The following is a 26,263-nucleotide window of genomic DNA, read 5'->3' on the forward strand; positions in this document are numbered from 1 at the left end:
ACAAGAAAAGGAGAAGTGGAAGAAAAAAGGCATAACCAGGTATCATAGCACAATCAAGCCCAACAATGAACAACCTAGTCAAATAAGGATGAGAAAAAAAGAAAGAGAAAGAAAGAGAGTCCAGCCAAGGCCTAATCAAACAATCCTAATCAGCCCACTTGAGGAAGAAGAGAAAAGCAAGAAGAAAGGGAAGAAAAGAAAAAAAAAAGAAGGAAAATGGCAATCAAGCAACACTTGGGACCAACACTAACCAACCTAACAAGAGAGAAGGAAATAAAAGAAAGGAGAAAGGGAAGAGAAAGGCCCAGCTGCGCAGCACTTGGGCATAACACTAAGCATCCCAACAAAAGAGGAAAGGAAGAAAAGAAAGAAAAAAAATGAGAAAAAAAGGGAAAACCCTAACTAGGCAACACTTAAACCTAACACTAAATAACCCAATTAGAGTAGAAGGAAAGAAAAGAAAAAAAAAAGAAGAAGAAGGAAGAAAAAAGGAAGAAGAGAAGGAAAAGAGATAAGATAAAGCCTAATTTAGCTTAATAATGCTATAAAGGCCATATGCTCTTCGTTTTTTCTTTAATCAAAACAATAACTCTCATTTTTTAAATAGATATGGCACCCCAAACGATGTTTAGGCACATGCAACAACCCAACCAAATTCTTTATCATACAAGTTATCGATATGACATTCACTTGAATTTCTTGTCTTTCAAATTCTTTATGCACTTACTTGAAAGCCTTGTTTCACAAGTTAGCAAAATGAGCTTCTACATGAACAATTCATTATACAAACTAATTACATAATCATTCACAATAAACTCTATGATTACTCCTACGAGTAAGTCTGCACACCCTACTCCCCACAATTGAAATTCATGAGATTCATGTATAAAATATCAAGGTTCGCCATGTATTAAACCCAACACACGCCCTATATTTACAATCACTAAAACAAAACACTCTCCTACAATTTTTTTCCCTTTTTTACATTACATTTATCTTTGCACTTTACTAACTTAGGTATTGGGGGGTTCTCTATTCTATAAAGAGAGCTTGTTTTGTAAGAGTACGTAAATCACAACCAGCTCAACTTTAAAAAAAAATCAATGCTCATCAAATAGTTGTGGAAAGGCCTAAAATCATTTGAAGTTTTTCCAACTTTTTCGGTGTTGTTTATATCTTTTTCATGTATTGTGAACAATATATTAATATTCAATATTTTTATGAAAATAGTTTTACATTGCCTACCCATTTTAAATATTAAATTATAATTGCAAAAATATATATTTTTATCGATAAGAATGCCCACATTCAATGGTCACTTTTAAAAAGAATGAGTATAAGATATATTGTTGCCCTATTGTTTTTTACCATTTAGTGATTCAAACTTTTGCACATGTATAGGATATGGTCAATAAGGGTTTTTTTTAATCTTCTTTGGTTTTTTTAGTTTGAAACTCTAGATAGATATGTAGTGAATATTTAAAAAAAAAACAATAGATTGTATTTATTAAAAGAACATGCATTTAAAATTATCTAAAAAAACATAATTTATTATTAATTAATATAGATTTGTTTGAAAATACACTTAATGTTTAATAAAAAAAATCAATTTGCAGATTTAGCTTTTATCAACTATCTAATGTCTAAAGACTATATTGAAACCGAAACTTTTCTTATCCAACTTGAATTAGGGGCGGAACTAAACCATATCTTGGGCCACGACACCCTAAGATTTTATAAAATATTAATTTTTGTCCTAAAAGTTGTAAGACTTTTAAATATATCCTTGAAAAAGTCAATTATATATTTGACTAGACTAGAGTGATGCTAAATAAAGCTTTTCATTGGATTTTGTATCATTATTTCATCAACTAGAAGGTATGTGATTATTGGTATTGACTTGAATCATAAAGAATTTAAAAGAAAAAAAGATTAGTGCGATGAAATATAACAATTTGAGCTAGTAATATAAGATTTGGTCATTTAAAGAGTATAACATGTAAGAGACTCAAAGACTTGGGCCACGCTCGTGTTGTTCAATAAAAGCTATTTCTAATGGATTAATGTAATCGTATAAAAATGTTCATTCTACTTATATTTTGAAACATTTATGTCACCAAATTTTGCAACTTTTTAAAAGTCAAGCAAGCAGTAATCCGAGAAAGAGAATGGAATAAGAGGAGGATAACTAGAGGCACAAATGTTGGTTTGGAATCGCAACACATTGATAATATTATACGTTGCATTTCTCTTTGTTAAATCATGTTTATTTTTCTTTTATTGTTCTCTCTTTTTTATCTTTTTAATTCTAAAATCTTTATGATGAAGTTACGAAGACTTCACACAGAAATGAACTTTCTAGGTTATGTCTTGGGGGCTAGTTTAAACGTGGGGTTTATTTTTTAAACACAATGTTTCCTCAAAACTAAGTTTTATATGGGAATAAAGAACACTCTAATACTTAAGTTAATAAATATAAAGGTTGAAAATATAATGAAGTTGTATGAAGTATTTTTATATAAAGCTTGTTGAATTGCGTTGAATGATAGTTAATTGCCCTTAAATGGGTGAAATATAACTTAACTTGCTTGCCTGGTGACCAAAGCATTTATAGACCCATGTCATGTCTGCTTACCTCATGAAGTGTGGAGAGTAGTGTTGCAAGTACCTCAGTGTGTGTGGAGAATTTGGTGATTGTTGGTGGAGATTGTGGTGCTTGCTTGATTGGGAATTTGGTGATTGTTGGTGCTAGAAACAATCATTCATATAGAAATGTAGTGCATGCTTTGCGTAAACAATGTGTGCTGTATAGAAAATTTATCTATTGCATATTATTGGGAACTAAAAAATGCATAGAGGTGTGTGTCAGGGTAGGGATAACCTGACTTGGTAAGGAAGAAAAAAGAGAAAAAGGAAAAGAGATAAAGAGAGAGAAGACCAATCATTTGAGCTAACTTAAATGGCTAGAAGGTAATTGTCTAGTGCCTGTAATACAAGCGCTAGACGAATGAGCTGCCTTATGTATTTTGATAACATGTGTGGCTTACTCTGGCTTTGTATGGTGGCTTTCCTTTATATTTGTAGATTTGCCTCTTTGATATCTTTCTAATAGTATTAGGGTATCATAATCGAAGCTCTAGTGCATCTCTAATGTCCCTTTCTTTCTTTCTTTCTTTCCTTTTCTTCTCCATTTTCTTTATCCTGCTTTGATTATTATGTATCCCATTTTTTTCTTCTCTACCATTAGATCTTACTCTTTTCTCTTGGTCATTTGATCTGATTACCAACCTAGTTGTTAGATATTCTTGTTTCTTCTTTAGTCATTAGATATGTATACAAGTTTTGATTGATTATGAAAAAATATTCATTTTTTTAAGAGACTACATATTTAGGGGAGAGGGATTACTGTGTCTCAACCTAGCCATTTAGGCTAAGCTCAAATAGATAATAATTTATTTTTCTTCTTTTTTATATGCTATCACTTTAGACCACTTTTTTCCCTTCAAATACCCGAATAATCCATTCTTGTGACATATATTGCATATTAATAATCCTTTCAATTTTGTTTATTCCATGACAACAAAAATCTTACTCTTATTGATGTGCTTCTCCTTTTCCTTTGGTTAAATTTATTTGTGTCGTTACAATAAGTTCTAACATGCATTTCTTTGTATAAATTGTAACATAATAAAAATAACAACAACAACAACAACTCAACATTACTAAAAAATAAGTGATTTGCGATCATAAAATTAGTCATAAATTCAAAGTTTTTGAAAATTTTGGTGAGACTCTAAAACCATAAAATTTATTAAAAATAAATAAATAAAAAATGTACTTCATCGTAAATAAAAATAAAAACAATAAATTCTAATAACAAATGATTAATTTTTTAAAACAAAAATATTATTAGCTAATAATAATAATTATCATCACAATTTTAAAAGAAATTGTCAATATTAATTACAACCATCATCTTTTTTAATTTAAATAACATAAACAAAATCTTTAAATTAGGTTTTAGTTGATCCATTTTAGTGAGAACTAGATTAATGGCATGCGTTGTGCCGTGGCAAGGCTAATTTTTGTTTTAATGTAAAAAAAAAATACTCATGTGATGCTAGAGTTTAAAAAAACAAGAAAAATCCAAGATTCGGGTTATTAACTATACTAGGTTCACTAAGCACAATTAATTTAATAAAAAAAAATTAAAAAAAATGCAATGACAGTAAATAAACGAACTAAAAAAAGACAATGATTAATTGTAAAAAAAAATGAATGCTTGACAATATTATAAGAAACAATCCTTACAATATTCTTAAAAGGTCTACATGATCTTATTTAATAACAAATAAAAAATAAAATGAGAACGAAATAACCCTATAAAAAGTAAAGTAAAAAAAAATAAAGCTTAATTCTTAACAAATCAAATGTTGAAGAAAAAAATTAAAAAAAAATCAATTTTTAAAAAGGTTATAAAAACTTGACCTGAAGTAGTCAGTTAGGTTCGTGATCTGGTTGTGAAACCGAGATAACCTAGTAAAAATCAAATTGAATAAAACTATGAAGCTCAATTCTCAAATGAACACAATGCTAAACAACAAAACTTAAAAAAAAAATTAAAAAAACAACTTGAGTCAACTTAGGTTAATCGCCAAAACCGCGATTCAAGACCTGAAATCTGAATAACCCCATAGAAATTAAATTGAAAAAAAAATCATGAAGTCAATTTTTTATCAAACCCAATCCCTAACAGACCCAATATTGAAGGTTAAAACTGAAAAAAGATCAATTGTAAGAAAGGACCTAAAAAAGATCGAAGTTAACTCGAGTTAACCTTCCAAACCTGTGACCTGGATCATGAGATCGAGATTACTCCATAGAAGGTAAACCCAAAAAAATCATGAAGCCAAATTCTCAATCAACAAAATACTGAGGGATAAGATTAAGAAAAAAAATCAATAAAAAAGCGACCCAAAACAAAAGAAATAACAATGAAAAGAATGAGAGCCAAATTTGATATAAAATTAAAATGAAACCAAATATCAAGGAATGCAATTGAAAAAAAAAACAATTAAGAAAATGCTTCAAAATAAAAGAAATAGCAATCAATATAATAAAGATCAAATTTAATATATAAATCAAATAAAACAAAAGATTGAGGAATGACATAAAGAAAAATCAAATAAAAAAGGATTCAAAGCTAAACAAATAGCAATCAAAATATTGAGGATCAATTTTGATACAAAAACAAAAGAACATGACACCTTTTAAACTTGGCAAGGTTGGCCCGAATCTCGAGGAAAAGATAGAGAAAAAAAGGGTCGTTGAAACCAAACCACCACCCCTCCACTGCCATGTGTCGCTTCCAACACCGCCGTGAAAATATATGTTTAGCTGCTGGGAGATTCCTCATATGCTGCCTAAATGCTCTAAGAGTTAAGGTATGAAAGCTTGGAGGGTAGAAAAATCTGACCTTTTACCTAAATGGTTCAAATGGTATTTATAATCCTTAAACCTTGTCGTTTTGATGGAGTGGAGAGACTAAAAAGTCATTTTCTTTTGATGACATTAATAAGATGAAAATATGGTAGGCCATTGAGAGACCCAAATATATTGAGTTTAGTAATTTGGCAAACTCACGTTGACTTAGGCTCGGTATATTGCTGAACCCAAGTAAATTAGGTTTAACAACTTGCCACACCCACGAAGCCTTGGGTTCAACACATGGCTAGACCCAAGTATATTAGGTCTGATAACTTGTCAGATCTATGATGCATTGGGCTTGGCGTATGGCTGAACTCAGGTATATTAGGTTTAACAATTTGTTGAACCTAGGATGCCTTGGACTCAACATATGACTGAACCCAAATATGTTGAGTTTGACAACTTACCAAACCCATGTTGACTTGGGTTCAGCATATGGTTGAACCTCAATATATTAGGTTTGACAACTTGCAAGACCCACACCACCTTCGGCTCAACACATGGCTAAACCCAAGTATATTGGGTTCTACCAATTTGTCAGACTCATGTTAATTTGAGCTCAACATATAACTGAGCTCAAATATATTATGTTTTAAACTCTTTCAAAGCATCAAAATATTGAGCCAAAAATTCAACTCATCAATAACATTTTATATACTGAGTCAAGAATTCATGAACTTAATTAACAAAAAAAGTATGAAATATTATAGGTTTATCATTTATGATTGATTTTTATCCATTATAAGTGAAATATTATAAGTTTACCACCAGTCTTATCTTTTCTTTCCTTTCTCATTCTACATGGAAGAAAAAAGAAAAAAAAAGGCTATTTCTTGCTTTTCATTTGAGGGTTTTGTTTCACATCCTCTCTCTCTCTCTCTTTCTCTTTCTCTATGAGTCTGTTTGAGAGTGTGATTGCAGTTGTTTTTTAAAGTATTTTTCATTCATAAATGTATCAAAATAATATTTTATTATTATTTTTTAAAAATTATTTTTGATATTAGCGCATCAAAATAATCTAAAAACACTAAAAAAAATTAATTTAAAACAAAAAAAAAGATAAAAAATAATCTACAAAAGTGATATATATAGATTCAAGGTAAATTGATGAACAAAACAAGAATGATTAATCAAAAGGCATGGACAACAAAAATCAAACTTTAATTTGTCATCTAGTTATTCAATGGAGTGTATATATAGAAAAGTGAGAAGATGTAACCCTCAGTACTCGTTATAATTTACAATTTACATGCCATATTCTAGATAAGCAAAATCTAAGACATGCAACTTATAATTTTAAATACTATTTTTCAATCTCTACTTATTTTTAATTTATACCAATTCATTCAATAATTAACCAAAAACAAATTGCATCCATGCAAAACAAAAGGAAAAAAAGAAGGAAAATTAATAGCATACCTTAAGAGGAAGAATAATATTTTGTTGAGGATTAACATATGTATAGAAAGAAAAGAATATTGTACTCCAGGAGTTTTTGGGAGGAAATAAAAAGGTGTATGAGAGAGACATAACAAAAATAAAATTTGTGTTAATATGTAAGTATTTTTAGAATATTTTTTCAATATTAATTACTTAGTGTAGTAAATAAGAGGGTATCCCTTATTTATTTTTGCATATTCTTTATAAATTGAATTTTATTTAAAATTAAAATCAATTTTTTTAAAAATAATTTCAAATTTAAAAATTTCAACTCACAAAGTCTCAAATCAAGCTATAAATAACTAATTTTATTTTTTTATACTTTGCTTTAAAGTAAATTAGTAAAAGATAGAAAAAAACCCTAGAGGTTTCATCCATGGTTTAGCAACAAGGGTGATGATCCCTCGTATCTCTCTTTGTGGAAAAGGTTCCAGAAACAAATCGAAGAAAAATTCTAAAATTTCGTGTGCAATTTTAATTTTATTTTTATTTTTTGGGATTTCTCACAACCACAAAAAAAAAAAAAAAAAAAAAACAAGAAATTAGAATAAAAACCCCCACCCGACGTGGAGTCCTACTTCATGTTAACTTGTGTTTTCCTTTTATATTTTCGGGGGGCTTAATAATATAATTTCTTATCGGACGAAACCAAACCACAACGCTTGGAGTGCTATTCTTGACCTTTCCCTATCTGGATCTAGGGTTTCTCCCCCTTTTCTCTGCAGACTTCACCATCTTCAACTAAAGAGAAAACAAACAAACAAACCCTAGCTAGCTCCACCTTGACTTTTAGACTGGTAATTTTATCAATCAATATCATCATCGAAGGAACTTTCTAGTGTTTTGATTTTTGGATCATCATCATCAATTTACAGATCTATCCGTGTTCATCTTAAAAATCTGACCAAAAACAACAAAAAAAGTTTCCTTAATTTTGTTCCTATTTTCCCTCGAGATCTTTTTCCTGTTGTAATTTCAAGGAAATCGGATTCAGATCATATAATGACTTTCTTTCATGGGAATTTATGATCTTTGATGGACTTCGAATCAAAAGCTTGAAACTTTGAAGCAAAGATTGGAAATTTTTTTGGGGGGTTTTGTGGAAAAAGATGTATAAATCAGTGGTGTATAAAGGAGAGGAGTTACTGGGAGAGGTTGAAATATATGCACAAGAACAACAGCAAGAAGAAGAGGAGAACAAGAACAAGAGGAAGAGAGTAATTGATGAGATAGTGAAGGGAATCAGAATTAGCCACTTCTCACAAGCTAGTGAGAGATGTCCACCACTTGCAGTGCTTCATACAATTACATCTATTGGTGTTTGCTTCAAAATGGAAGAGTCAACAGCATCATCATCAACAAAGATCTCCTCTCAACAAGAATCGCCGCTTCGCCTTTTGCACTCCTCCTGTATCCAAGAAAACAAGGTATAGCTAATTAATAATAATGAACTTAATAATCAATTTAAAGGAAGCCCGTTAAAGGATTTGATCGAAATCATTGGATAAAACCAGAAAAAGTTTCAAATTTTATAACCCAGTTAACTGGGTTTGTTGTACACGGGACTCTGGACAGCTTTGAACAAGGACCCAGAACCCAATTGATTTTTCTCAGACAGTTTTCGGTGAATGAACCTCAAGTTTGTGGCAAATTTGTGAACTTTATTAAGTAATTAATTTGACCCAGATGATTATGAGCTGAATTTCTTGACAATTTTGCCATGATATCATGAGAACTGCCCGAACTAGCTATATTTTTCCCAGTAAATTGTTATGAACAATTGAAGTGAAGATGTGCTTTCATGGAATTTGAAAGTGAATAATATGTGCTGTCATGGGATCTTAATGCTAAAGATAGAACTAATTTTATCATGAGAATCATGTGTTGCTGATATAGCTGCTTCATATGGAGTTGAATATTTGCTTCTATAGGAAGCAACTTTGGGGTTTTGCTGAAATTGAATATTGAGTGAATAGAAGCCTGGAATTTTGGATAGTTACTCTGCAATATTGCCCTCTTATTCTCGTTTTATGGCTGAGGGACTTGAACAGAAACTAAGAGGAGGCTTTTTTGCTGGCTTTGTCTCATTTTGTCAAGGGTTTATTAATTGTTGATGTAGAATAAAAAATTAATGATTATGCACGAATGATTTTTCTGACATTGGTCTTGTTGTTAGTTTGAGAAGAAACCTGGGTTGTTATGATCTGGCCTTAATACGAATTGCACCTTTATGATTATACGAAACATGACTTCTGGTAATTTGTTAGTCATGTTGTTTTATTGTATTGAAAGCTTTCTTTTGTTCACTATGCTTATTCTTCCTTCTCATTGTTCATGTTCATGTGCATCAGCAGATTTATGTTGAATTCTTTTTCTTCTTTTTTCATGCTCTTCTTTCTTTTTGGATATTGATGGTGATGTTATTTTCAGACTGCAGTAATGCATCTGGGAGGTGAGGAGCTCCATTTGGTTGCAATGCCCTCCAGGAGTAATGAAAGAAAGCATCCATGTTTCTGGGGATTCAATGTTGCATCAGGACTTTATGATTCTTGTCTTGTCATGCTGAACCTCAGATGCCTTGGCATTGTATTTGATCTTGATGAAACTCTCATAGTTGCAAATACAATGCGCTCATTTGAAGATAAAATTGAAGCTTTGCAGAAGAAAATAAGCACCGAGGTGGACCAACAGCGAATTCTTGCTATTATTTCAGAGATCAAGAGGTATCAGGATGACAAGATCATTTTGAAGCAATACGTGGAAAATGATCAGGTTATTGAAAATGGAAAGGTGATCAAAACACAGTTTGAGGTCGTCCCGGCCGCGTCTGACAACCATCAACCTTTGGTTCGCCCATTGATACGGTTGCCAGAGAAGAACATAATTTTTACTCGCATCAATCCACAGGTGTGTACTTCATGGATTCTAGAGTGAGACAAGCTGCAACCTTGTTTTGATGTTCTCTGTACTGCTGTTTTTTTTAACCATGTCACTGCCTCGAAAAAGTTATCATTTGTCTAGTTCCTATTCGCCATTTAGTAGATATGTAATGATCTTTATTTGCTACAACAATGAATTTAGATTTTTTTGGAATTTGTATCAGGAATCGATAGGCTACTACATGCTCAACAATGTTTGATAATATTTAGTTTCTGCTGAACATGTGCATTAATTTTGGTCCAACAATAAAAGGATTTTTGTTTTATTATTATGTAGATTCGTGATACAAGTGTACTTGTGAGGTTGAGACCTGCCTGGGAGGATCTTAGAAGCTACTTGACTGCAAGAGGGCGCAAGCGTTTTGAGGTTTATGTTTGCACAATGGCTGAAAGAGATTATGCTTTAGAAATGTGGAGGCTTTTGGATCCAGAATCAAACTTGATAAACTCAAATGAATTGCTAGATCGGATTGTGTGCGTCAGCTCTGGTATGTGGCATCCAGCTTGCAGATGGCTTCTACTCTTTTAGCTGGTTATGGAGTCAGATGTAGTTTGTTAATACGACTTTTTTGCTCACTGTTGAAAGTCTTACAAATGCATGAGCAAGCATGCTCATTTATGCTAATGCTTATTTTATTTCTGTATGTAATTACAGGTTCAAGAAAGTCATTATTCAATGTCTTTCAAGATGGAATATGCCATCCTAAGATGGCACTTGTGATTGATGACCGCATGAACGTGTGGGATGAGAAGGATCAATCGCGTGTGCACGTGGTTCCTGCTTTTGCTCCTTATTATGCTCCTCAAGCTGAAGTATAAACTATATGCACTTTGTTTGGTGTAAACTCCAACATTGCAATAATGCTCGCACACACTACTCACTCAAAACACCCACACCCACACAACACATGCTTATGCACTTTTTTCCATGTTGTAGTAGCACCCACTCATCATATGTCTTCCTGTCATAGGCAAATAATGCTGTTCCAATCTTGTGCGTTGCGAGAAATGTTGCTTGCAATGTTAGAGGTGGTTTCTTCAAGTAAGAATACAAAATCTGAAGGGCATTTATTTACTCCCACACTCCTATATATTTCACCATTCTACTTGTGTTACCAATTAATTTTGGATCAATTTTGTTTATGCTTGTGATATTGTTTGGGCATAGCATGACCTTGGAATATGACTGCAGAGAATTTGATGAGGGTCTTCTGCAGAAGATACCTGAGGTTGCATATGAAGATGATACCAGTAATATTCCTTCTCCTCCTGATGTGAGCAACTACTTAGTTTCAGAGGTTAGTCATGGCAACTTTCTTTGCATTTGAAGTCATGATGTCAGAATGTGTTGTTACACTCTGCTATGAATATACACAATTTTATGATCACCTAGCAGACTTAATATGCTCTTTTTTTTTCCTGTTCATAATTAAATTTCTTATGGCATTCAGGATGATGCTTCTGCTGCAAATGGAAACAGAGATCCACCTTCTTTTGACAGCACGGCAGATGCTGAGGTTGAAAGACGGCTAAAGGTATTTAGACCTGTGTATATTGATGCATGTTTGTTTGGAAAACTGCAAGTTCAGACAAAAAAGTACATGTTCATTTGGTTTACAAAGGCCTATGGGAGTGCTGAAGTTGTGATATGGAAAACTTTTGTTTTATATTTCCTGATCTTTCTGAGGTGAATGTGTGTTGTCTATGTGTGCATTCAAGTTGAAATGGGGTTTCTTTCTATGCTGTATTTTTTCCCCAAAATTCCAGGAAGCAGTTTCAGCTTCTTCAACAATCCCCTCAACAATTCCTTCAACAGTCAGCAGCTTAGATCCAAGGCTTCTTCAGTCTCTCCAATACGCAGTGGCATCTTCTTCAAGCTTGATGCCAGCATCACAACCATCAATGCTGGCATCACAACAGCCAGTGCCAGCATCACAAACATCAATGATGCCATTTCCCAACACACAGTTCCCTCAGGTGGCTCCACTAGTTAAACAGTTAGGCCAGGTTGTTCATCCAGAACCAAGCTTGCAGAGTTCTCCTGCTCGAGAAGAAGGTGAAGTACCTGAATCTGAATTAGATCCTGATACAAGGAGGCGGCTTCTCATATTACAACATGGGCAAGATTCAAGAGACAATGCACCAAGTGAATCCCCATTTCCTGCAAGACCTTCAGCACCAGTGTCAGCTGCACATGTGCAATCTCGTGGAAGCTGGGTTCCAGTGGAGGAAGAGATGACCCCAAGGCAACTTAACCGAACACCCAGAGAATTTCCTCTAGATTCAGATCCAATGAATATTGAAAAGCACCAAACTCATCATCCATCCTTTTTTCCTAAGGTTGAGAGTAATATTCCATCTGATAGGATGATTCATGAGAATCAAAGACTGCCAAAAGAGGTAACTTTCCTTTGCAGCGTCCCACTTTAGCCTACTTTTACCTGTAACTGATGAAGAATATCAAACTTCCACGATCATTTATTTGCAGGCACCTTATAGAAATGATCGGATGAGGCTAAACCATTCAACTCCCAATTATCATTCTTTCCAAGGTGAGTGATGATATATTTCTTCTCTTAAAAATGGAACCATATTGTGTACAGCATCAATCTCATGTTGCCTATCAGCAAGAGTAGGATTGGACTGATGCTATCACTTAGCTTGAATTTCCTGTGTTTTTTTTTTTTTTGAAGGAATCTTCTATATTAATTTGTTTGACATATAAGCTTTGTTAGCTTTTGCAACAGTTGCAATGACTTTTGCAATATTGCTTTTGGTGTTTTTGGTTTGTTTCCTTATAGATTTAGTTACTTAGTGCAATGAACTTAATTTTGTTACCTGAAGTCATATTTTGAGTTTTTGTTGAAGTGGAGGAGACTCCATTGAGTAGATCATCCAGCAACAGGGACCTTGACTTGGAATCTGAGCGAGCTTTTACAATTTCTGAAACTCCAGTTGAAGTTTTGCAAGAAATTGCGATGAAGTGTGAAACCAAGGTAAGGGGACAGATTATATTTTGGAGCTTAAGTTAGACTGAACAATTTATGCACCTTAACCTTTATGTTCCATCTAAGCTTTTCTTTTCTTCCATTTTTCTCACTCAACTTTAATTTAATGGAAATCTACAGGTGGAATTCAGGCCTGCTTTGGTTGCTAGCATAGATCTGCAGTTCTCCATTGAGGTTTTCTCAACTCACTGGCTTAAAACTTAAATTGTTGCTTTATTATCAGTAATATGAAATTTGTGTATGTTCAATCAGAAGTAATTGATCCTTTCTTTTTTTAAATATGGGATTTGCGCTGCAATTTATTTTCTTAAATTCATGGAATACAGTGTTTAGTTTGTCTATATGGTGGGATGATCCATGTATATTTTAACCTTTTCTCTTGCGCAACATATACTAGCTTGTGAAAGAACTTGAAGACATTTCTGGGCAAGACTATTTTAAATTGATACACAATTAGCATACTGATCTCTGATAAATCTATACAAAAGCAATTTGGCACCCAAGCAAACATCAAATAGTTTGCATTCCAGTCATTTTAAATAACCAAATGGAAGATAGAACTATGATGGCATTTTTTTATAACCCGGTAACTGCATTTTACTTACCTAGCTTATCCAAATAATAACTCTTTTCTAATACTGAAAAGGATGCACAGTCACCTTACATGGAATACAGTGCGCCTACGCCCTGAAGAGTGAGGAAATTAAAGGATTGCCAACTCCATGTAATTTATTAGGTAGCTGTATGAAACTGTAAAAATCCAATATGTTCTTTTAGTTCTTAACTGATATCATTGTATGTCTTTTGCTTAAAAAACGAGAAAAATAGGAGGGGAGAGAAGGCCACAAAGGACATGATTTTGCTAATAGAGAAATGGTATGGCTGCTTATCCTTTCTGTTTTTTACTTTTTGCAGGCTTGGTTTGCAGGAGAAAAGGTTGGTGAAGGAACTGGTAAAACAAGAAGAGAAGCCCAACGTCAGGCAGCTGAGGGTTCTATTAAGAAGTTAGCTGGTAAGATCTCTTTTACTACTTGTTAGTATTCAAAGTCATTGAGTTGAATCAGCCTTCTGATTATTAGCATGCTTGTCATTGTGCATTGTCAATGTTGTGCCTGTCCAGTGTATCATACAGCTGCTCAGCTAAGTTCTCCATGGAATTTGTTGTTTATAATATCTGGTGCTTACTATTGTAACTGATGTGTATAACATGGAATCTAGTCTGCATCTATTCAGTTTTTAAAGCTTAAGACTGCTCTGAGCTTATGGTCTTGATCAGAATCCAAGTTGAGCTGGTTGCATACCAGTGCGCTAAATGTCTTGAAACCTGCCATATGATGCACTTTTTAATATTAACTTAGCATGTCATGTGTCTCATACGTTGTTATGCACGGGTGATGTTCTTAAAGTTTGATGTTTCAATATCTTTGACACTGGAAATTCCTTTTGTCCTAACATCTCTGCTCAGTGATGCTGATGACAATGTTTGTGCAGGCATATATATGTTGCGTGCGAAGCCTGATTCTGGGCCCATGCATGGGGATTCAAGTAGATATCCTAGTGCAAACGACAATGGTTTCTTGGGTAATATGAATTTATTTGGAAATCAGCCTTTGCCTAAAGATGAGCTAGTTGCATATTCAGCTGCTTCAGAGCCATCCAGGCTTCTGGATCCAAGGCTGGAAGGCTCTAAGAAATCATCGGGTTCTGTCACTGCACTCAAAGAATTTGTAAGTTCCAATGAGTTAGGCATGACTCTGCTATGTTTCAATGGTTATTAAATATGTTTTTTATTACTGATATGTCATGGATTGGCATTTAATTGTCCACAGTGCACGATGGAGGGACTTGTAGTAAATTTTTTGGCACAGACTCCACTTTCAGCTAATTCAATACCAGGAGAGGAAGTACATGCACAGGTTTGTATTAGAACACATTTTAAAATTTTCTTTTCCTTCTTACTTATACTTTTCCCTTTAGTTTTTTCACAAGATCTTGACTCCAGCCAAAAAAATTGCAGAGTTTTTACGGAATTCCTTTTCTTATCTCAAGGAAACTGACTGAATTAGGGGTCCTCTATTTTATAGGGTAACACTCCATATGAGAAAGAATTTAGAACCATAATTCCATTCACCTTGAGTTGACATTTTGAAGCTTTATGTTTTCCTGGACTTCATTTTGCACATTTGGTTTGTGTGACTGTCCCTTGGTCATGAATTAATATTTTCGCATGTAAGAACAAAAGAAGTAAGATGCTCTAGCTATTGAAGGTCTACATGTGTTTGGAGAGTTTAAGCCAACTGAAACAGCAAGGGTTATTTCTTGTTTGAGCTGCCAATCAATAATTGCATGGTTTGTTTGAGTGGAAGAAAATGTCATTTTTTTTCCTTTTGCTCGTCATTTGACTTTCAGATCTTATCGTTATCAATCATTTTCCAACACAGCTCCAATGAACTTTTTTTTTTTGTCTGTTTATATCATGGCTTAGGTTGAAATAGATGGACAGGTTCTTGGGAAGGGGATTGGGTCGACATGGGATGAAGCTAAGATGCAGGTATGTATTGTTTCATATTCAGAATCATCTTTTGTGGGACCAGAATTTATATTTTTTATTAAATCTTTATATATCTTTATTTCATCTGGCTGAGCACTCAAACATTCTTTTCCCAGGCTGCCGAAAAGGCCCTTGGAAGTCTAAGAACAATGTTCGGTCAATATACACAGAAACGACAGGGTTCCCCTAGGTTTGTGATTTTGTGATTGCTTATTCTTCTCATTTGAATATTAGTTGCGTGCTACCTCAATATACTTTATCTTAACAGGCACTATTCCATTCACTATTAATCTCCACCACCTGGCATGAATGATGGTTTTTTTCGCTAACTGCTGTTATGGCTCTGCACTACAAAATTAAAAACTAATAAGAAAGTTGACATGTATAAACAGTAGACATTGCAGCTTTGTCCTTAAAGTTCCATGGTTTACTTGTCTTCCCAAATCCTCATTGAATAATGAGTAGTCTCCTTATCATCTCTTTTGTTTCGATTTACTAGCTCAAAGATAGTTTGTGCGGGGAGCATGGATTTCCAGCTTGTATTTTATTTTCTGTTTTTATTTCTTATTTCTTATTTTATATTTTTTATAATGTTTTAGGCCAATGCAAGGGATGCCAAATAAACGTCTAAAGCAAGAGTTTCCGCGAGTTCTGCAGCGCATGCCCCCTTCTGCTAGATATCACAAGAATGCTCCTCCTGTTCCTTGAAGACCATACAGTACCTCCTTTTTCCCACTGTGTTGTAATAAATGCCGATTGTTTGATCCCGAGCCACCAGTTGAATCAATGGTTAAGTCTTTTGCGATGTGTAACATGAATCCAAGAAGAGCCCCCCCCACCTGACCAAATCTTATTGCAGAGTTTTTTCGAAGTGACTGCAATTCTGTGATGTTCATATATTTGTGATTTCCAGCTGCTTTTGTCTCAACTCTCCGCGTCAAAATGCACAGAAGACTTGTGCATCAAGAAGGGCAAGGGCTACAAAGACCCGATCACTGCTGGGCAGTCGATGCTGCCATTGCCTTGGGAGAAGTCACTAGGTCCGGACTGTTTATGATGTGTGCATGTTTAACCGAAGTAAGAAATTGATGATGGAGAGTGGTTTCTGGCTACATGCTCAAAGTCTCGGAACATACTTACCATTGACAGTGTTGATGTAAAAAATCTAACAAGTCAGTTTATGTTGGCTCTCTCCACCTTACTGGATAAGTTCGATCTTGAGTTTAACCTAATAAGCAAACGTAACAGCTTCATTTGTTTAAATGGGTTTAAATTTGTCATTCTCTCGTTCATTTCTGTCCCCTGGTGATTTTGTGGAAACAGTTCTAGTCACCTTTAATTGACCTGGTTATCTTGTTCCAAAACAAACTGGAACAGATTTAATCTCTCTAAGAATCTTGGCTTCTTATGGAAAGTCCTTCCAAATTCCGGCAAGAAAGTTCAAGTTTTGTTCTTGTTTTTTTTTAATTTAATATTGTTTAGTTTTACAGAATCTAATTATTAAATTGAGTGAGTTTTTTTTATCTATTGTTATATATAAAATTTTAATATTGTTACATTTATTTTATACATTATTATATCTCATGTTAAAATTTTAGTGTAATTGCTGTTAATATTTTTATAATTTTGTTCAGAAAAGTTATTTTATTATGTTTTTTTAAAATAAATATTTTTTTTAATTTCATCTTTCAACAATAAATTTATCAAATTTTATTATTATTATTATTATTATTATTATTTATATACACTTGCATACTTAAATATTTTAAAATAAATATAATGCAGACCCGCAGCACGTAGCGCAGCAAAGTATAGAGCTCCACTATTTGTCAACCGAAAAAACCATGAAAGAAAAGGAGGCATGACCTTTAGCCCACTGATGAGATACCTTACTACTTTGACGTCTGCGTTAAGTTAAGAAAACAACGTCGTTTTCGGGAGCCAGCCACCAAATCTTTTATTTGTTTTTTTCACTTAAAGACAGTAAAAGTAAAAGTAAAAGTAAAAGTAAAATTGTTTCGTTTCGTTTCCTCTCATTTCTGTCGAGACGACGTCACCAGCAGTATATAAATAGTCAAAAAGAAAAAGGCAAGGCGAGCGAACTGCATCTCTTCAAAGTCACCACCTTGGCCTGGTTTGGCTTGGCTAACACACAGAGAGAGAAAGAATCCAAAATCTTACAAAAGAAACAAACCTGTGCTTATTTCTAGAGAGATAAATTCTTTGATTTCCTACTTTTTAGAGAGAGAAACACAAAACCAGTAAAATGGCTGCCTTTGATGCATTTGAAGACATTCAACCTTCAAATCACACACCTTTCGATGAAGTAGACGATGAGAGCTACTCCAACTTCAGCTCTTACTCCACCGCCGCTGCCGCTCCCGGTGAGTTCTCCGGAGGAGGTGTGTCCGTCGATCACGTCAGTGCTTCTCCTGATGTGTTCGGGTTCGGATCTAATGCGGATCCCGGTTATCCTCATCAGAGTCCGTTCGGGTCGGTACATGTTGAGAACGGGAATGGTAGTAATGGATATAATGGAGCGGACGATGGCTTCTTTGTGAGTGATGGACCGATCCTTCCTCCGCCTACTGAAATGGAGCCTGAAGAGGGTTTCGCTCTTCGCGAGTGGCGTCGGTGAGATATATTTTTTCGTTAGTTAATTTGATTGTTTTATTTCCTTTTAGATCTGTTGGTTTCTTTACATATAGCAGAGGAAGTGAATTGATTGATCTGTTAATAGCAAGTGATTAGCTTCAGACTTTAGTGTTAATTTGTAACTTAGTTTGCGCGTTAGGTTATATATACTTTGATATTGGAGTTATAAGGAAGTGGATTCCGGTACTGATCTTGGTGGTCCATGCTTGGAATTGGTGATTTCAAGTTGAGCTGCGTGGAATTGAATTGTGGGAAAGAATACTGCTTGAATCTATATTTCAGCTGAGCTTTGACTTTCCAGTTCCGATTTAGTCAGTTGTTTGGTCCTGATGTATGTATGGGATTTTGTTTTGGTGCATATTGTACCGGGTTTGGTGTTTCACTATTGACTGTTAGTTGACTGATTTGTTTTAGGATGAGAGCTTGATTTAATGCCATCTTTTAGATGCTATTAGCAAGTAGGGGCAATATACGACAAATCTGGTACCAATTTTGGTGTACTAATCTCTGCTTGCAATTATGTCTTGTGAGATTGACACTGCAGTTTTATGCCTAGGGATTTTGGAATTTGGATCTGTAGTTTTATATTTTGAGCTTTGAGGAATTGTCCGAGTGGTAAGTGCTTTATGCCTCAGTGCTATCAGATAATGAATTGTGAGAGTTTGCTAGTTGAATCAATTGGAATTGAGTTGTGGCTATGTTAGCTATTTGAATTGAGCGTTGATGGATCATTTACGATTACTCAACTTTTTTATCATAGCCTATGCATTTATTGAGGTGCCAATTTTGGTTATTTTGACAATTCTCTATGGAAGCACTTGGGATTATACAAACTGGACAGTTTACTTATTTTAGGATTTTGTTTGTAGATTTCTGAGAGCATTCCTATATCTGTGTAGTTATTCACTCTGTTGAATGGGCTGAAGCATGGTTGTAAACTACAAATTACCAGATGGTATGTTAGCTGCTTTGGCAAGTCATTTATAGTGGAAGGTTGATGTGAAGATGGAAAGAAATCTTCACTTGTTTCTCGTTGTTTGTCACATCTACCTGATTCAGGTATCAAACATGTTTCTTTGCAAATATCCAGTGAAGAGGGATTCAATCCCTGGCATATCGAAGTATTGCTGGGGGTCTGCTATGAATTTGTCATGAAATTATAGAAATTTTGAAAGATTCATAAGCATATAATATGCTTTGGAGAGATCAATCGTCTCTTAAGTTTCTGTGATGATGCATGTCTTGTCAACACTCCTAATATACAGTAATTTGTTATTCCAAAAAGGAATTAGTAACATATCATCGGCATGTAAATTCACATCTCTCTTGGAAGTTTCTGTTCATCAAGATTTATCACCTGTTTGGGTTGGGCAGTCAAGAATATCCATTAATATTGTTATTCCTGTAGGGACCACTCACTGTTCAGAAAATGATAGGTGCATGTGTGTTCATAATTCTCCAGAACCTTTCTGCTTATCCAATTTATGACCTGTTTTGAGTTTTGCAGTCAAAATGCCATGCATCTTGAGGAAAAAGAGAAGAGAGAGAAGGACATGAGGAAACAGATAATTGAAGAAGGGGAGGAGTATATACGTGGTTTCTATGAGAAGAGGAAGCTCAATATTGAGACCAACATAGCGACTAACAGAGAAAGGGAGAAGGTAATTGTTTCAAAGAGTTTTGGATCTGCTAGGTTTTTATGTATATACCATTTTCCATATTTTGATGATGAGTATCTGTATTGGAACAGTTGTACTTCGCCAATCAAGAGAAATTCCACAAAGAGGCAGACAAACAGTACTGGAAAGCAATAGCGGAGCTTATTCCTCGCGAGGTTCCTAATATTGAGAAGAAGAGAGGCAAGAAGGATAAGGATCAAGATAAGATGCCATCAATTACCGTAATCCAGGGCCCAAAGCCTGGAAAACCCACTGATCTTTCAAGGTTGCGCCATTTACTTGTTAAGCTGAAGCACACACCCCCACCACATATGATTCCACCCCCACCTCCTCTAAAAGATGCCAAAGATGGGAAGGAAGGAAAAGATGCAACAGCAGGTGCAACTGTGTCAGGAACAAAGGGGGAGGCTGCTCCAGTTGCCAAAGAAGCCACTGCAAATGGTTCCTCCAACACGCCCAAAGAAGATGTCGCTGCTGCCAATGCCCAGCCTGTCGCAGAACCAGAGTCAACACCAGCTGCCTAATCCCTCACATCTCTCTCTTTCCACAGTTGTTCAGCTCTATATTCTTTTGTATCATCTTTATCAAGGTTTTATTTTGTTGTTCGGCGTCTCTCCCGTCGTTGACCACATAATGACCAGGTATGGAGGCTCGTCCGGCTTTATTCTCTTTTTTGGGCATATATATATTATATGGACCGAGATTTGAAATGGGTTTTGTTTTATCAAAATTTAATTTTTTTTTTTTATGTTTTCATGTTGTTTTGATCTTGATATGTTGATTTTAAAAATAATATTATTTTCATGTATTTTTTTAAAAATATATATTTTGAACCGCAACTGTTATCATAGTTTTTTTTGCTGATTCCAGGTTTCTAAAAAAATTAGAGCATTGCTAAGAGTTTTTAGGCTCGGAAACCATGATATTCAGCATAGATGGGAAATGGCAAGGGGAAATTAATTAAGCTTGTCATGCTGTGATAATGAAACCAAACCGACCAGCACCAGGAAGAAGATGCTACTGCCGAATTGTTCTTTGATATATAAACCTTGAAGCGTTGAAGTGTCTCAGGTCGGGTCCCAAAAGTAAATTTATTTTAATTACAAAATTAAATAAATTATTTATGATTATAAAAAATAAGTTAAAAAAAATGCATGCCAGTTCATTCAGGGAATAAACCAACAGTTATATCAGCACTGCTAGTTGAACCGAAGCCTGGCAAGCTCACCATCCTATTCAGTTCTATAGTAAGAGTAAAAAACTCTCATCGCTCTCGAATCAAGAAAAATAAAAATCATATAATTGCATGTTGAACACATTTGCAACAACAAAACAACTTTGCCACCTCAATTGGGCATCGAGTATGATCATCTTCCTAGAAATGAACTGTGTGTGTGAACCTATAACTGAACACTGATAGAGTAATGAAATACGTGTGCCCTAGTAACTAGTTCCTGTTGTTCTCCACCTCGGACATTATGATGCTTAATAGCAAATACTAGATTATACTTCATCTGGGGGTCACCTCAGTGATTCTAACTGGAACTGAGCTCATCTGGAAGCAAGTAGAGTCGGCATAAGATCCTTTCATGGAAGAAGGCCCCCCACTGGGACTGTCTGAATCTTGGAAGAAACCTGGAGCAGTTAGTTCCTTGTCATTTAGCTGGATTTGCCTCGAGAGCATGTCAACTACCTGGGTCATGATTGGCCTTCGGTTTGCCGCTGATTGGGTGCAGAAAAAAGCTACTTTTATGTACCTAATGACTTCCTCCTCGGGAAACTCTCCCATCTCTGGATCCACAAGTTCCAAGTGTTTCCCTTCTTCGTGAAGCTGCCACGCCTACAGAACAGGCATGAGTCATCAAACAGTTCAGGATTGCTAATGAACAATATCAGATCCAGCAAGGAAAATTAGGCTTCATTCAATATAGCTCTCTTCCTATTCCAGAGCTTATTGCTGTTTTTGACATTCAAATTAATCCACTATATCTTATGAAAAGGCATATTGATTATTCTGAGCAGAAATGTAAAATTTCTGATGTTGATCTGTTACCTACGTAATCATGAGGAAAATATTCTACTTCCTGAACAATAACCAGGAGATACAACAAGAAACAGAAGATGGAAGTTACAAAATGAATCCATACTATGAAAAGCTCCAACATTCTGGTGATCATAATGGCAATATAAAATATGATTTTGAAAGCTACGAGGAAGTATATTTGAAGATTGCAGAAGTAAAATCGACGTACCCATTCTAAGAGTAACTTCTGCGTCCCTCCCCAGCTTGGCTTTGCACTACTTCTGCCACTAACTATTTCAAGGATAAGGACCCCAAAGCTGTATACATCAGCCTTCATTGTTAACTGACCACCCAATGCATATTCTGGTGCCAAATAACCACTGCATAAGAAAAAACAGAACAAGGTGATGCTTATCTGGTTTCCCTTGCAACACAGAACTTACAGAGAAACCACAGGGCCAAAATCAGAATGAACGAGTAATGACACTCCAACTAGGAAACAGACAGGTAAACAAAATTAAAGAATAAGAAACACATGAAAGGTTTATTTCATGAAGTGAAACTGAAGAGCCTGTCAGTACTATAGATCTAGGAACAACCTTTCTTTTCTTTTAAGAAATGTATTTCAAAGTTCCAACAATGAAGAGATTGATTTTGACCCAGGGTCTGATAGAAACTATATATGGGATTGTTGATGGCTTCAAAAAATGAATTGCATCTAATTCTCAGATGATTTTTAACTAGTCAGAAATTATTCTGCATGATCATTAAGGAAGTAACATCATTGATGCTCACAATGCAGCATTACTTGTTTAGTATAAGTAGTTCCCTCCGCTATCATTACAGGAGGAAGCAAAAATATTTTTGAACTTTAGCAACTTTAAGGACTGAAAGACAAACTTATTGATTATGAGGATTTAGCAATTCATCACTGCTGCTCAGTGGTTTGTCTAAAGCAACTGCTTAAAGTAAAATACTGTCAAAAGAACAGCAACGTACGTTGTTCCAGCAATTCTTGTGCTAATATGGGTGATATTATCTGGGAACAGTTTAGCCAACCCAAAGTCTCCAATTTTTGGGTTGAAGTCTTTGTCAAGGAGTATATTGCTAGCTTTGATGTCTCTATGCACAATATGTGGAACCACTTCTTTGTGAAGGAAATCAAGACCCCTAGCAATACCCAAGCAAATAGCAGATCTTCTTCCCCAGTCTAGTTTAATATCTGTACTCCTTGAACCTGAAAGGGATAGCACATTATTGTACATTTCTGTCTTGCCATGATAGGAAATAACCAGAGTTCAGCTTTCACAATAAAATTTCTGTTCAAATTACCTAACAATGCACGATCAAGGCTGTTATTTTCTACATATTCATACACTAGAATCCGATTAGATCCTTGAGCACAGCACCCTATCAACTCAACAAGATTTGGATGCTTAACTTTTGATATAGTTTTGATTTCATTCAAAAATTCCTGCACGCCTTGATTTGATTGAGCAGAAAGTGTCTTCACAGCAACTTGTGTTCCACTTTTGAGGGTTCCCTAGCAACAATTTCAAGTAGAAAATAAGTCTTTATAAATGTAAATTGGTCAAAATGACGAGCGCATCTTCGATACAATGATACCAAAATATAGATAATATGTCTTGTCATTCAAGAATGATAACTGAGACAATTGAGTTAAATATTAGTTTAGGAAAGAAACTGGCAAAGAGAGTCCTAAAGATTGGTGTTTTAAGCTCTCTTCAACAAAATTAGAGCAAAATGAGCTTAAGTAAACACATGAGAGATATCAATAGGAGAATCTCAGAATATCTCAAGTAGCAGAATAGTTTTCCATCATACTTGCATGATAATTATGGAGGAGCATTACGTGGTTGACAAAAATCATAGTGTATTTGATGGCAACATAAGTATATAACTTCAAGCATAGTAAGAATTTGAATAGATTAGGAAAGAAGCGGTGTAGATTGTTGCATGCTTCATGTTTTGCCACGATAAGTTTTGAAACAGACCATGACTTTTTCCTTTACTACTCCATTCAATGATTTGAGGTTGCAAGTTATGACAACAATGAATGAAAAAAGACCATGAAATTTAGATAGGAAACACATTGCAAAGAAAAGAAAGCTATGTGTTTCATTATTGAATGAATTCCAAAGGATAGTATAAGTTCGTCACTTTCAACAAAATCAACAAGCTAATTAATTTGATATCATTGTTATAGCTAAACCATCTGAAAATTTCTGACCACCTTGTAGACAGTACCAAAACCTCCTCGTCCTATCTTATTGCTTGTATGGAAGTTATCTGTTGCTGATCTTAATTCCTTGTAGGACAAATGATTAATATCCTGAATAAGCAAATCACCTACCAACGACAAAAAGAGGAAGCATCATAAAGAAGTTGCAAGGAGAAAATCACAGTTTAATGATACATGAGAAAGGATTATTATTATTTGTTTTTTTTTTTTTTGGGGGGGGGGGGGGTATCAATTTGAATTATGGTTAAATTATTACAATTGATTGATTGACAGCTAGAATTTGAAAGAAAAAAAGCACTAAGATAGTGCTGGCAAAGTGCGATCTAGATTAAATAATCTGTAACATATATAACTGCAGAAAAAATGGCCTTTATGGTATCTGTATTAGATTGAAGATGAACCACAAAGTTATAATACAGGTCATGCATTTGTTGCATTAGAATATATGCCATGTGCACTGGCACTGCAACAATACATGAGAGAGTTTTATATTCTGTCTGCATGTATTGTAGCTTAAAAATCTGACTTGTCTGACACAATGTCTAAAACCCAGAATTTATTGTAGCTTAAGAATCTGACTTGTCTGACACGGTGTCTAAATCCCAGAACAGCCAAAGAATCTAGCAGAAGCCAGCACATTTGTTCAAGTCACAAATGACAGCCCCACAAGCATCAATGATAGTCATTAATCTTGCCCAAAAACAATTCAGCAAAATCTACATGTTAGACGAGTAGATTACACGCTTAGGCTCTGAAAATCTGGGCTAATAATACCATCCCTCCCCAAAACTGGCACTTAATGCAATTGAGTAAAATCTACATGTTAGATTTTCCAACCTTACTAGCATCAGGTTATGCACTTATGGGAAATCTGAGCTATAATAGTATTATTCTTGCTAAAAAATTGCCAGCAAAGATTGTGACAGTACTGAAAGAGCAGAAAGATAACAGTTCACCATGATTGAAACTCTAATGCATGAGTTAGTTCCTTTTCGATCGACGACTAATGTAATGAAAAAAACATGCAACTCTCACAAAACAAACATAACAGGATATAGATTTGAATTTGCATCTTCTTCTTTAGTAGTTCATAAATATATCTTGTTAAATAATTGACAAAATTCTCACCATTTATACCATGAAGAGTCCCAGCAGCAGGCCCTTTTTTTCTATCTACCCTTGGTCCTCCAAAACAGCTACACCTCATATCCGCGCGCCGCAATTTATGACCTCTATCTTCTACATCACACAGTTATCAACCTTCCAAGATTAAAAAGGTGACTCCTTACTGAAATCCTTGATTTTGCAATAAAATGCTTAAACTAAAACTTCCAATGATAAACCAAACTACATTCTCAAATTACCATTTCTTGATTACATGTAATTACTTTGAATTCTAACTAGCCTTTCCCTGATCACAAAAAGAAAAAAAAAGGAAAGAAAGAAAGAAAAAGGAAAGCTACCCTTTTGAAAGTTTCATACTTTTCTTTAATCAAACCTAATCCCAGTACCTTTTCTAGCTCAAAGATATCTCTCAATATGAACTTTTCTTTCAGACTATTAAGAACCCTTTACTTCAACTTCTATGCAAAGCAAAAAAGAACAGGAAAAAGAAAGGATTAAGCTGGTACTTAAGAAGAGGTCATTACCTGATTAGATGCATAAACAAGGTGATTAAGAAGTCTCCAAGTTGTACAGTTTCTATATGAAAAATAATAATAGAGAAACACAGAGCATGAAATTGAATCCAAAATTTTGAGTATTTCCTTTTCTTTTATTTATGAATACTGTTGAGGTTTTGACAAAACTTTCTGAATATTTTTATGAATGATTTGAGGTTTTGAGTATTCTTAAAGCTACAATACATGCTGTTTGTGACTTTTGCGTAGTTGTTTTAATGAAAAGGAGAGAAGGAGAGAGTGGAGCTTTGCTTCTCATTTTTCTGCCGTCCATGGCCCCTGTCGCCAGCCAGTCAATTCTTTTACTTCTCTCTGTCATCTCGTCTTTGTTTTCACATGGGACCGATTCGCTTTCAGCCTTGGAGTCCATTCTACCTAATTCGTCGTTTAAAATTTTGACTTAGAATTATTATTTAAAAGCCGTTTTTTAAAAGTAATTTATAATTAAAATAATTCTAATTAAAAATATGTTTGTTAAAAATAAATTTTAATAGTTTTTCTAGTGAGATAAGTAGTCTAAGTAGAATTCATAAGTTAAG

At 34.6% G+C, this 26,263-nt stretch overlaps 3 protein-coding genes across 6 annotated transcripts; 2 read left to right on the top strand and 1 right to left on the bottom strand.

Annotated features, from left to right (window-relative positions):
- The first annotated feature begins 7,547 nt into the window (after nucleotides 1-7,547).
- On the top strand, nucleotides 7,548-16,839 carry LOC18102993 (RNA polymerase II C-terminal domain phosphatase-like 1). Its single transcript, XM_024581244.2, has 17 exons — nucleotides 7,548-8,354; nucleotides 9,358-9,834; nucleotides 10,144-10,354; nucleotides 10,522-10,679; nucleotides 10,838-10,908; nucleotides 11,059-11,164; nucleotides 11,318-11,401; nucleotides 11,634-12,266; nucleotides 12,355-12,418; nucleotides 12,735-12,862; nucleotides 12,995-13,048; nucleotides 13,790-13,886; nucleotides 14,366-14,601; nucleotides 14,704-14,790; nucleotides 15,360-15,425; nucleotides 15,542-15,615; nucleotides 16,025-16,839. Exons 1-17 carry the CDS (start codon nucleotides 8,037-8,039, stop codon nucleotides 16,131-16,133), a joined length of 2,973 nt encoding a protein of 990 aa, XP_024437012.2. The 5' UTR covers nucleotides 7,548-8,036; the 3' UTR covers nucleotides 16,134-16,839.
- Nucleotides 16,840-17,506: 667 nt separating this feature from the next.
- On the top strand, nucleotides 17,507-20,507 carry LOC18102994 (clathrin light chain 2). The gene is made up of 3 exons (XM_006377264.3): nucleotides 17,507-18,059; nucleotides 19,588-19,741; nucleotides 19,831-20,507. Exons 1-3 carry the CDS (start codon nucleotides 17,692-17,694, stop codon nucleotides 20,281-20,283), a joined length of 975 nt encoding a protein of 324 aa, XP_006377326.3. The 5' UTR covers nucleotides 17,507-17,691; the 3' UTR covers nucleotides 20,284-20,507.
- Nucleotides 20,508-21,037: 530 nt separating this feature from the next.
- LOC18102995 (cold-responsive protein kinase 1) lies at nucleotides 21,038-26,008 on the bottom strand. 4 transcript variants are annotated; one of them, XM_024581369.2, is made up of 7 exons: nucleotides 25,695-26,008; nucleotides 25,174-25,281; nucleotides 24,037-24,152; nucleotides 23,115-23,325; nucleotides 22,782-23,019; nucleotides 22,012-22,162; nucleotides 21,038-21,599 (listed from the first exon to the last, which is right to left on the bottom strand). In XM_024581369.2, exons 2-7 carry the CDS (start codon nucleotides 25,250-25,252, stop codon nucleotides 21,270-21,272), a joined length of 1,125 nt encoding a protein of 374 aa, XP_024437137.2. In that variant the 5' UTR covers nucleotides 25,253-25,281; nucleotides 25,695-26,008; the 3' UTR covers nucleotides 21,038-21,269. The 4 variants fall into 4 exon arrangements, with proteins under 4 accessions (XP_024437137.2, XP_024437136.2, XP_006377327.3 ...); XM_024581368.2 differs by having other exon boundaries at nucleotides 25,174-25,305; XM_006377265.3 differs by having other exon boundaries at nucleotides 25,174-25,284; nucleotides 25,695-26,007.
- Between the last annotated feature and the right edge of the window lie 255 nt (nucleotides 26,009-26,263).

The sequence above is a fragment of the Populus trichocarpa genome, chromosome 11 (genome assembly GCF_000002775.5).
Source record: "Populus trichocarpa isolate Nisqually-1 chromosome 11, P.trichocarpa_v4.1, whole genome shotgun sequence".
NCBI classification, from domain to species: Eukaryota; Viridiplantae; Streptophyta; class Magnoliopsida; order Malpighiales; family Salicaceae; genus Populus; species Populus trichocarpa.

Excerpts from the sequence above, each read along its gene's own strand:
- LOC18102993 (XM_024581244.2), top strand. The coding sequence starts at position 8,037 with ATGTATAAATCAGTGGTGTATAAAGGAGAGGAGTTACTGGGAGAGGTT. Across the intron at positions 10,680-10,837 it reads ATTATGCTCCTCAAGCTGAA|GCAAATAATGCTGTTCCAAT; the intron begins GTATAAACTATA and ends TTCCTGTCATAG. Across the intron at positions 12,863-12,994 it reads CGATGAAGTGTGAAACCAAG|GTGGAATTCAGGCCTGCTTT; the intron begins GTAAGGGGACAG and ends GGAAATCTACAG.
- LOC18102994 (XM_006377264.3), top strand. The coding sequence starts at position 17,692 with ATGGCTGCCTTTGATGCATTTGAAGACATTCAACCTTCAAATCACACA. Across the intron at positions 18,060-19,587 it reads GCTCTTCGCGAGTGGCGTCG|TCAAAATGCCATGCATCTTG; the intron begins GTGAGATATATT and ends TGAGTTTTGCAG. Across the intron at positions 19,742-19,830 it reads CTAACAGAGAAAGGGAGAAG|TTGTACTTCGCCAATCAAGA; the intron begins GTAATTGTTTCA and ends GTATTGGAACAG.
- LOC18102995 (XM_024581369.2), bottom strand. The coding sequence starts at position 25,252 with ATGAGGTGTAGCTGTTTTGGAGGACCAAGGGTAGATAGAAAAAAAGGG. Across the intron at positions 23,020-23,114 it reads CCTTGATCGTGCATTGTTAG|GTTCAAGGAGTACAGATATT; the intron begins GTAATTTGAACA and ends TATCCCTTTCAG. Across the intron at positions 22,163-22,781 it reads ACAAGAATTGCTGGAACAAC|TGGTTATTTGGCACCAGAAT; the intron begins GTACGTTGCTGT and ends TTTCTTATGCAG.